The 12,412-nt window shown below is 42.4% G+C and overlaps 1 protein-coding gene across 2 annotated transcripts in view; it reads right to left on the minus strand.

The window, feature by feature from the left end:
• tenm4 (teneurin transmembrane protein 4) overlaps nt 1-12,412 on the minus strand; it is a gene marked incomplete at both ends in the record, with an annotated part of 153,596 nt that overhangs the window by 84,123 nt on the left and 57,061 nt on the right. For both annotated transcript variants that reach the window (XM_083696270.1, XM_083696269.1), the window contains 4 exons: nt 112-213; nt 2,858-3,068; nt 4,563-4,777; nt 6,344-6,508. In XM_083696270.1, the coding sequence (XP_083552396.1) occupies nt 112-213; nt 2,858-3,068; nt 4,563-4,777; nt 6,344-6,508 (693 nt within the window). The remainder of the gene's footprint in view (nt 1-111; nt 214-2,857; nt 3,069-4,562; nt 4,778-6,343; nt 6,509-12,412) is intronic.

Here is a 12,412-nt window from a genome sequence, read left to right on the forward strand (position 1 = left end):
CCAGAAATACAGCTAATATTGGTGTATAGAGCCAACCTTTTAATGCAGTCAAAAAGAGAGAGAGAAAAAGAAAGAGAAAACAGGGAAAGAGAGGGTGAAAGATTGACTCACCACGTCCACAGTCGGGTCCTCTGAATCCTAAGAAGCAGTGACATGTTCCAGCCAAACAGTCACCGTTCCCAAAGCAGTTACTGGGACAGTCGTCAATGGAGTCTGGAAAAACACAATCATAAGCTGTGCCCACCTACTATATCTAGTCTAAAATCATTTAATCATGTTATATTTCATCTTAGCAACAGTATCTGACCAGGAATGGATAATATAGAATACATCTACTATCCTTTCAAACATTTTCATTTCAGTGTATTTGGCCATGCTTAACTACTGTGTATCATGGTACTGAAATATACAATATCTAGGGCAGTGCACTGAAAGACTAACAGGTACACATTTTGACCCTGAGTGAAAATGGTTACAGTACACACTGAATGAACATACTTTCTAGCATGTCCTCTACTACATTATCCACCATTCCTACAGTACATCAAACAACCCCACAACATTACATAAATTGACAATGATTTTCCTGAAACATTTTGCAATGCAATAACATGTTCCATCAAATGAGCTTCATGTTTTAATATTCACAGGAATCAGAAACAAATATACTGAGTGAATTAAACACAAAATGGTGCTGAAAAAGATTCACTCTTGTCCACTGCCTACAAACCGCAGTTGCTACAAGGCAGAACTTGTGGAACAAATGCGCTTTGTGCTCGACAAAGGGCTAGAAATGTGAGCCATGGCAGCAGCTTCCCTTTCCTCTGGAGAGTCAATCATCACTAAGGATGTAACAAAAAAAGAGGGTGCGTGGAGAGAGCGGAAAGGGAAAGAGGGAGAGCAAGTTAGGGAAGGAGGGAGAGAGAGGGGAAAAGATGGGCAGAAAGGGAGATGGTGTTGATGTATTTGTGATGTGGGGGTGTAAGAGATGCAAGGGAGAGGCTATACCCCCAGCATAGCAGAGGCAATCAGAATTTTGGTGGGGTTTTGATGGCTTCCAACAGGAACATCTAACAAGGAGGCCTGGGCTTTTTGCTCAAAGCCAGGGCAGCTGGGAGTGAGTGGGGCAGAGGCTCAGAAGCTGCAGGGGCTTGCTATTTGAATTTCCTCCCAGAAGTACAATTATGCAGGAATGATTTCTTGTGCGAGTCTTGTATGGGCATCCGTGTAGAGAGAGAGTGTCAGAGCAGCAGGCTACAAAGACAGACAGTGGCACTGGGTCTTAACTCTAAAGGTCTCCAGCACTGGGAGCACGTGTGTGGAGGCTGTACCCTGTGTCCAGGCTGGAGCAGGCAGGTAGGCGCAGGCAGCAGGGACAAATGATTGTGTGATGTAGAGGACTATGGCAAAGAACATTCAGCAGGACACATTTCACAGTGCTGGGGAGGGGAGCCTACAGCTCCAGTAATGAGGAGCAGTCTCGATTAAAGAGAGATGGGAGGCTCCATCCCTCTGTTGAAAATTGTGTCATGAGCAAACCTTTCATTAATACAAGCAAGGAGTACAAGCCGCGTCATTGAAGTAAAAAAGCAATTTTTCATAAAATGTTGTGCTGTGCAGCATATTACAATAATAATGTTATGATAAAAGTGTTACCCTCTTAAAAAACTGTGCTGGTTACAGTTATTGTTCACAAATATTTCTATAGCTGGATCTGTTTGAAGGTCAACTCAGCTCCACCATAGCTCAATACGATTCAGGCAGTTGGTGAGATTCAATTTCTGCTGAAGGGCACTTAACCAACGACCCATTTTGGAGAAGGTTACTCTACCTCCCTCCCAGCTCCTCTGAACAGATCAGCTCTGATCCAAATGAACAGAAGCAGAACTCCTGCCCTAACTGAGTCTGCTCTCCCCCCCTGCTCAGAAATATCCCGTCTAATCCTGTACCCTCCAATCCAAACCCGCGGGAGACCAACACACACAGCCAGTCGAGAAGAAGTAAGCAAGAGTAAACATGCTGCCCTGCCTCCTCCCTGTCCATGTCATATCTCATATATTAAGTATTGAATTACAGCTGTGGCTGGCACAGCGGGAGGTGGGGGGGGGCTGGTTAAAGTGCATCTCAGCTTGTCTCTGGTCGGGTGTTGCATTGGTGTTGAGGACAGCTTCCCATCGATCTGACTGCCTGGCACGGCCTCTTGTCACAGATGGACTCTGGCCCAGGAGCTTTTAATTAAAGAGCATGTGAGAACAGCTCCCAGCTGCCACCCCTGTGAAAGCCGACACCTCGGGCCCTCACACACCTAGTCCAATACAGCAGCGCTAATCAAAGACGCTTTAGAGGAACAAAGGGGAGCGTACAAAACGAAATCACCTCCACAAGGAAGGACACATGTCTGGAACTGAGCTGCGCACTACACAGCAGTGCTGGTCAAAAGGAAAGAAATAACCCTCTCTTTGATGTATGGAAAGTAGATGGAAATTGGATCAAATTATGATAAACATGGCACTAGCAGGAGGGCACAATCATACTTTGAGTTGACTATGCAAATGGTCCCCAGTAGCTGGACCCCTAATTCGCTCAAGACACTCAGGCTAATGAGTATATTATGATCTCTCTGTGCATAATTCAGGGGCCCTGCGAGCGTAGCACTGATATCCTGATTCTGTAATATTCAAATTCACCTTGATTAACCTGTATTTTTCTGGGCTATTGAACACTACAAAAATCTGGTCTGACTCATTTTATGAGCCTAGCTCTTATGGTATTATACCTGATGTATAGAGTCCTGCTGGTTACGATTATGGGGATGTAGGGCTGCAGGCATGCAGCGGGTTGTGCCCAGGACACTCACCTATGGCTGTGGTAAGGAAGGACACGGTCTCCGTCTCTTTGCCATCATTGTAGACGGCCAGGTGCCAGATGCCAGAGTCCATATACTGGATGAAGCCTGTGTCATGGGTGGTGATGGCTATCAGGCTGCGTTGCATGGCCACGGGCCCCTCCAGACCCTGGACATCCTGGGCCAACAGCCTCCGCCCATCCAGCAGCTCCACAAAGTCAAACTGGAGACAGAAAGACAGACAGACAGACCGCAGACAAACCATTAGAGTGACACCCGAGACTGTGTGCTGCTCGGCCTCTATAGACTAAACAGCCATACTGCAACAGAGGACAAGCAGCAGAAAATCATTGCTTCTGCATAAATAACTTGTTTCGGAGGGGCACATACTGTAGTGGCAGGCTGAATTGTGATTGTTCAAACATCAGACATGGAAACCTTTTTTTTTTCCTTTCAAACTTTCAAGGGATAAAAAGTAAAAAAATGTTTTAAAAGAGATAAAAGTAAAAACAAATTAAAAGTAACTGTTTACCAAATAACATCTGCACCGATTTGCCTCATATCAGAGCTGACTCAATGAATACCAATGAGACAGCCTTTCATTTTCAACTGCACAAGGCTGGGAATCTTGACTTATCTGCCACTGTGTGTGTAATCAGTCACAGCACAAAAGTCTGTATTTTCTCTGAAGTCAAATAGGAAGAAGAGACAGAAATAATCTTCTAATTGAAAAAAATGAGTTGGACATTCATATCAAGTCACGGGCATGTCAACATCAACCCTTTGAACAATCATTTGAGGCAAAGCTACATCTGGAAGCAAAAATCAAACCACAAGCCAATGTAGGCCATATCTACATATACAAAGACAGGCATGGTAAATAATGTGGGATACCTGAATGGACCGTGAATGGATGTGACATTTTGGTAAACAATCTCTGCAGTTGGTCCCTGAACCCTGAGCGTGCTTTATTGATGACATTGAGCCTCTAAGAAAAGGCCTCAAAGGAATTTACCAAATATCCTATTTAAGCAATTTGATAAAGCAACAGAGTAATTCATGACATTATTTTGTATTCACTGTATGTTCAACACCAATACATAAAGTGTTATACAACATCCCACCTTACATTCTGTGGACGATGCAAATAAGGAAGCATGTTTGGGATGTGGACACGCTGTTGAAATAACAATAACAAATAGTGTCACTAACTTGGTCTCTGTTCATTTACATTAGTTATTTGTAAAAGGTTTGTATTTTGAAAATAGGAGAGCCTGAATAGATAAACTGTTTACAGTAAATTGGTTTTCTATCAAACTCTCTCATTCTTGAATTAGAGGAATGGAGAACACTTTATATGAAGTTGCCCTACACCTGTGTAGTAACATTTTAGTAATAAGTAGTAGCAATATTAACTTACATAGTACATGGTAATTTGGTTTACAGAGTTGAGCAGTTTGTGTTATTATACAAGTGGAACAAGGAATAGCCCTTATTACACTTGTGTAGTAACACAAACAGCTCAACTCCTTTATGTTGTGTGTATAAATGTGTGTGTGTATGTGTGTGTGTTTGTGCGTGCACGTGTGTGTGTGTGTGTGTGTGTGTGTGTGTGTGTGTGTGTGTGTGTGTGTGTGTGTGTGTGTGCGCCTGTTTTGCCAATAGCATGGCTTGGGCTCCAAGTCCAGTAAGAGGGTGACTGTCACATACTGCTCACCTGTGTGTGAGAAGGTGGGAGACCTCTCCTCCCATAGATCCCGACCAAGGCATCTTTGCTCAGGGACACGTTGAATTTTAGGTACATGGGATGATCAATGAAGACCTGGGACCTCCAGAAGATACTGGGGGGAATCTGCTGGGCGACCTTGCGGCCCACGCCAATCTCCCCCATGTCTATGAAGCTGTCGTCTGGGAACAAGCTGTCCAATTTGCCTGCATCACGAGCAGAGTAAATCAGTCAAAGAGGCTGCATCATTAATCCTGCATGTGGAGGGCAGTATCAGTCAGTCTTCTGAGGCATGATAGTCTGACCACCTCACTGATTTTCAATCACATCACTGACAGCTAGAAAAAATGACCCTCTGACCGCAGCCAGCAATAGGACTACTCAGGCCCTTCACAGGAGATTCTAATGGAATTCTGAGAGCCCACCCACACAGGTACCAGCACACAGGCACTGCTGAAATGTCCATATGCTCCATAATGCACCTTCCATTGGACCCTGTGGAATTGCCAACATCTGCTTGCCCATGTAGATGGGCCAATTTTGGCAGTGATGTCTACTAAAGCAGACATCCATACAACAGAACCCCCAGGATTTGGTGGCAGACACTACATTGGGTTACATGTGGCATGGCAGATGGCAGTTTCCTCAATAGTCCATCATTGGCAATGGATTTTATCAGAGAAGACAGAATATGCTCTCCCGCCTCCCAATTCTGAGCTTTATATAATACTACAACAAATCAGCTCGCATTCCAAATGTCAGGGAGTGTGTTTATCAACTGTTTAAATAAATCATTAAACCAAGACCTGTGATAAAGGGCCTCATGGATAAATAAATGCTTGCTTCTCTGCAAACTGAACACAACTGTACACTATATAGATGGATATTTCCAGTGCAAATATTGCATGAGCATTGGGGAAGGCACCTGTGTATGCATCACCTTCGTGAAACATTGATCAGCAGTGTTTCTATTGACCATGCCACACTGTAAGGCAGAATTAGAAAGCCATGGCTATTGATTTCCTTTCAGCAACAGCTGTCACTCAGGGTCTAAGCTCTGTAGTGACCGGGGTTTGTTGTTAGCTAGACACACTTTTTGCTGTGTGGTAAATGAAAAAGACAACCCTAGGATTCATCTAAATGGTAATGGTGCTGATATCCCACCTTTTTGCTGCTGCTGCCTATGGCAAATAGCATGGGTAATTCTGGGTTTGTTTGTTTGAGTTGCAGAGAAGCAAACTTCTACACACTCCTAGTGTGGAGCAGTTGGTACCATGGGGTTATAGCACATGCTTTCTACCCCTGCCAGAAAAGGCAGCCCAGACTAGGAGATGAAAGGATCACATCCGTTCTGAAGGGGTCAGAATGGCTAATCCTCCTCCAGCCCCTGGATACTCAGTCCCTAAAGCTGTTGCCATTTTCTCCCTCCAGGAACAAATAACACTTTCCCCACTTACAGCAACTTTCATTGGATTACAATGCAGATCTCTCTGCATACGACTGAGACTGGGACACAATGTGGAGCTGGATGACAAATAATGATGCACTGGGTTGTACTCTGAAAGGCCATTTATAAACTTGAAGTTTTGGAAAGGAACTGAAAGTTTTTCTAATTTCAAATGTTCTTCTACAAATGCAATATTGGAATTATACCATCATTATTCATACCATTTTGGAGGTTAATCACATTGCACTGAAGTCAGGCCAAATACTGTATCTTCAACTACATTTAGCACACTTCCTGATTAACATGCAAATGCTGAGATCCTTACCATCATCCTTGCTCCTCCGGTCTGGCAGCTCCAGGCCTGTGTTGCCCAGTGGAGGCAGACTCAGGTCCGTGGGTAAAGGCATGCCACTAGTGTTGTCCTCCGACAGCTGATACATCTGCCTCTGCATGGGCTGTAGGTGCCAGTTCAACCCAAATAAATGCATGGCTGCAAGACAACCAGAAAACACTGTCAATCTGAGTATTTCCTTAACACAAGATTACTTAGCAATGGCTATTGACTATTTCCCTAGGGTATGATTATGTGAATGTTTACTTGATGATCTTCTCTGTTGACAGCTGAGGGAATGACAAAGCAGGAGGAAGAGTCAGAGGACACACAAAACAATACAGAGTTTAATGGTTAATGATGTCAGCCAGAAGTGCTGTGCAGGTAATATCAGGAGATGAATGCAGTCCACTCAGGATAGATTGTGTTGTGCCACCCCAACATAAACAAGCTGAGCCTCCTGGGCACTTCTATTCTTCTCATTCCCATCACCTTACTAATTTCCACCAATGCTGTGGAGACAAGGAAATGATCAAGTCAGCAGGAACAGAACAGGGTGGTTGAATGTGCCGTGGAGAAGACACCGATATATCACAAGGTCAACAAAAGGATTGCCCTCTGGGACAATGGCGATGGAGTGCAGGACAGAGAAGTAGGGGCTGACCATGATAGATCACCAGTAGGAGAATAGACAAGACCAGCTTAGCCAGGCAAAAGCCACCTTGGAAGCCAACAGTCAGCAGAAAAAGGCCCAGAGCGGCAATACAATACTGGTTTGTCGTTTCTGCTAAGCTCCTCAAATAAATAACAAAGCAATTAAATTATGAGGTGTGAAATTAGCAGCCAGTTTAGAGGTCTAGGTGGGGCTGTGAGCTTTTGCTCTATTCCGAGAACTGTATGCTTTTATTTTTTCTATTAATGTGTTCATTTTTCTCAATAAGAGCCTTTTACTGCCTTTTCTGACAACCTGTAGATGGATCAGAGGCTAAATTACTGTTCTGCTCCACTCAGTATCAGAATATATAGGGAATTGATTAGTTTTTTTGGTGTGACTTACAAAATAAAGTATCTTATCTCGACACAGGTGAAAAGTTAAAAATGAATGATCTATTCTTGTGTCAATGCCTTAATAAAGGTGAAATAAACACACCTAAATCAATCATTCTTAAAACATAAATCATCAAGTGGCCTTCTTAGAAATTGTGGCACCAAATTTGTGGCACCAAAATTATCCGAAATTATCTGTTCTAACTAATGGAATGCCAAATAAGTAATATAGTGAGAAGAGTAGGCCCTTCCTCTCCAACAGAAAACATCACAATAATGCCCCATGTCTCTAATCTGGATGTTGATACATGAAAACAACTTTCCAAAAATCAACAGCAATATTATCAAGGATGATAATAAAACAACACTAACAGAATGATTGTTGGTGTTTACTAAGGATTAATACTTCATAGGGGCTATTTAGAGACATCTAAATTGAAAATAAAAAAACAAATGAAGGAGAAGCTGAGTTGCATAATTGACTCATGCATATTATTCATTCCTCCTGCTTGTAGAAATTGTACCATCAGTGATCCTTTAAGAATCAGAGGATGTTTGCTTGCCCTGGCTCAACATTAGCTTCAAATTAGCAGTTAAAAACCATCATGTGAATCTGACAGGCCCCAGATCAAACGATCAGACTAGCTGTATAAATGGAATACATTGCCTCTCTCCAGTGGAAACTCTTCCATTAATTATGGGCATATTAGAGAGCAACACCCTGCCGCATTCCTTCATTCAGATCCTGCTGAATATTTGCCACAAGATTATCCTTGCAGACAATGTTGCTATTAAGGATTGAAAGCAATGGCCTCTGGTTTTCTTAATCAATAGACATTGGAAGATTGCTCTGTTTGTTTATTTCCCTGATTTGGTACCACTGGAAGGTCTCTGCATTCACAATGAGTCAAACTTTGCATTTGCTAAGGAAGTAAATAGAAATAACAAATAAAGTGAAAGTGTCTCATGAGGCAATATAAATGCAACCCCCCCCCCCCCCTCCCCCCTCAGAGGAGGACACAGCATCGACAGGCAGGTGGGCTTGGCTCAGACGGACACCCACTCCTTTTGATTTGTAGCTCTACATCGATTGGAGAAACAGAGAGGGAGTCTGTGTATGTTACTGGCAGAACAATCGCATCAAAGGCACCAGGCTGGGGTGCTGTTCCAAGTGTCCGAGTAATCACTTCTCTGTGGGGCCCATTGTTCATCCAAGCCCTGTCCCAACTGTCCCTAAGGCCTCTAATGGAAAATGACTTACAGAGCCTTCCCCCCTTAATGATTTACTCTAGCACATCCTTGGTATCTATGACATGCAGAGTGTTGGAACTGGGCCAGGAGAGAGCCTTCTAAAAATTAGTTTTGCCAGCTTCCAAAACTTTGCAGAGGCACTCTGCTCTACAGTGTTGAGGCTGCTTGAATAGGCTTCAAAAGGGAGACAGGTTCGAGGAATAACAAGGTGATTCTAATGAGAGGCCCACTGGCACAGACAGACTGCTTCTTGTGTTCTAGTGAGGCCAGTGATCTGTCGGAGAGCACTATGCACGTTGCCCGTTTTGTCCGTAGCACATGTTGTGCCCTCCTTTCACTTATCTCTTGGCAGGAGGTTGGGCAGTGGCATGTGCCAATTAGGGAGCAGAAGCAGGAGAGGACACCTCACCCACTCTAAGGAGTGGATGTGCCCATTACTATGGATGCTCTGTCAGTGTTCCTGTGCCTCTACCCTCTGTTCTCAGTAGCTCTCTCAAACTATACTATAAGAGACAATAGACTGGTTGCTCCTTCCTCATGCATATACTGAAAAATGCAGTATAAAAGAAAAGCAACGAAGATGCATTGGCCTAAGAAATGTATGTCCTCACTCATCCGTCAGTGAGTGGACTGTGCACATTTGCAAGCATATGGCTAATTAATACCTTTTAGACACTTGAATGAATGAGTGTTGAATGTGGCAGCCTTCTGTTGGTCATAATCTACCTAATTGCTCTTATACCTCTCTTACTGGGGGAGCCTGTTGTAAATTACCACTCTTTATGTGCCTTTTAATATTACAATAGGGCTTTCATTGAAACACCAATGTAAAAGTAATATTTTAGAGTAACAGTCAAGAAAGTATTTTTACACAATGAGACAGATGAATAACTAAAATAAACTGAGAATAGTATGATGGCCCCATCAGTGATCACTTATTCATTGTTTATTTGTTTCCTCCTGGCAGAATATTGAAACATGGTAAGGTACATTGACAGCACGTCATAACCATTGCACATATATAGCCTACATCTTCATCTGTGTAGTGTAGGTCATTTCAGGATAGGTAAACACTCTTTCTCCATCACTTTTTCATGTTTTTGTGAGTCTTTAAAATACTATTGTATATTTTGATGACTTTGCCTGAGCAGGCAAGATGTATTTCTCCAACTTACCCTGCACTCAAAGTGTTGATGTCTTTAGAAGATAAAAGCAATAAAAAAAGCATAGTTTCAGCAAGAATACAGGTCAGTATATCAACACTACTGAACCATTTTTCAGTTGAGCTGTAATGCTTAAAAGTACCTCTCAAAATCGGTTCTCCACAACACATCCCTATGTTTTGTCATCCACTGCCAGTGATAGGCTATACTGATACTCTCAGGAATACGGAATACAGCCAAAGTAAAACCAATACAAAATGAACCCTTCACTACCATTTTAATCGTTTCAACTAGGACAAAACACCCACAAGCATTTTGATGGCAAATTTATGAGTTTCAAAGGAGAGTACTGTATGGTGCTTGCTAAAGAACAAAAAGACAGAAACTAAAAGATATTCATCAACTTTACATATAACCTGCTCACACCCAGTGAAATCTTGTGGTCAGACCCAAGCTCTTTCTCCCTGTCTGGCTACCCACAGGAGGATACTGATGACCTTCAACGGTGAACATATAATGAATCAGGGGAGGCTGGTGGAGGTACTGTAGGTATCGGAGGACAGGCTCATTGTAATGCATGGAATGGAATGAAGAATGGTATCAGACACACTCCATGCATTACAATGAGCCTGTCCTCAGATTTGTACCTCCACCAGCCTCTCCTGTAATAAATGTGTTAATGAGTGAGCTACCATGGAGTAAATGGCACAATCCAACGTCCCCCAACTTTCCCTAACCTCAATATGAACCATTTCACAAAGCTGTGCCGAGGAAAAAACATGCTGCAAGTCAAAACATCTGTCATGAGGTTTAATTGGGTTCATTAGACAACTCAGCCGGAGTTTCCAATTACAGGCCTCAATAATTAATTGCACTTGAAATAAAATATATTTTCTCATCAGTGTTTAATTAAACATGGCCCTTGTTCGTCATGATTGGAAATGCAGATCTTGGGTTGAGGTTTGGTTTTCCGACATGTTTACTTGCAGTGCTTGGGGAGATGGGTCTGATTTTTGGGGGGTGTAATTACATGAAGTGATTAAGATATATCAGGCCTGGTGGGGCTCTCTGGCTCCTGGCCAGGTCACAAATAGTAGACATGTATCTAGAGCTAACCACACTGCTCACGCCCCAAAATGCCCACCCAACCCTCTACTACAGCTCAAGGAACTCACCCTCATTGAGGGTGCTGCAACCACTGTGCTAATTCTTAAATTAAATCATAAAGACAATTTTTGCAATAAATAATGACACTAAAGCTCGTTCAGCCTTCGGGAAAAATAGAAACGATAGTTTTCATGATCGTTATGCTATAATGCGTATTTATTATAACTGTCTTAGATGGAGAATCCATTTATCTCATTGATGATGACTGCTCAGGAGAATATGGCTGCTGCTTCGCTTACCCAATGAGTTTGTACAAATGAGCTACTGGGCTCGCCATTCTTCTGCAACAAAAAAAATCCATCTTATTTCTTTCTCCATGCGAGATTGAATTTAACGATGTAACTATTTATATGCTAAACAGGTACTGTATAAACAGACATTCAAATGTATATTACAAGGTAAAATATATGAAATAGAACTGCGTATTATATTCTGTATTTGATTTTTCAACCATGCACATTTACATTCACTAGGTGTATGTGAATCACGTCCACGTACTGTATATGTGTGAGACACTATGTGCGGGTAGACATAAATAAAATAATGTTAGGAATAGCTAGGCTAGATGGGTATAGAGCACAGTTAAGACAGAACATTATCACATTTCACACTCCACACCTGGGGAGGTGGACAGTTGAGGTCAGGACCCGGGGTGGGCGTGGGAATGACGAAAGGCGACTGACCTTGTGCGTTGGTCATATTCTTTGGGATTCTTTTGCGTGTTATGTATTATAATTTTGTCACCCCGTGAAAAAACATAATTCGTCATGAAGTCAATGACGGAGCTGGTGCCAGGAGACTCCCCAGGTCACATCACATCCATGGCCTGCATACTCATACGACTCCAATAAACATATACATGTAGGCTAGTATACTGAACTACTAGACAGGTGGCTGGCTAGTAGTGTTTGTAACACATACCATCAGAGAGGACCACAGACTAGAGAACACAACATAAAGCATCAAATGTAATTGCATAAATATCACACATAGAAAACATATTATTGTGTATGGCAAGGTCCCTTGCCATTGCAAATGGTAATAATTAAATGAAAATAACCCAATGTTTCATTTAACAGAGGGCTATATAGAATAACCTAATGTTTCATGTAACAGAGGGCTATATAGAATAACCTAATGTTTCATTTAAGAGAGGGCTATATAGAATAACCTAATGTTTCATTTAAGAGAGGGCTATATAGAATCACCACCAGCTGCTGTAGGGGCCACCCAGCCTCACACATGTTCTTGATTTTAAAAACATTCTGATGTGTGATGGCTGATGTAGCCCATCTCTCCAATTCTTATATATCTTAGATTAAAAGAGTAGGAGACTAGCCTGTTTATCTCTGCAGGCTCAGTCATCACAATCTATGAAAGATAATGTTATTTCTGATGAGGTGCATAGATGACGAAAAGTAAATCTACAAGTATT

The sequence above is a fragment of the Argentina silus genome, assembly GCF_951799395.1.
Source record: "Argentina silus genome assembly, chromosome: X".
Taxonomy (NCBI): Eukaryota; Metazoa; Chordata; class Actinopteri; order Argentiniformes; family Argentinidae; genus Argentina; species Argentina silus.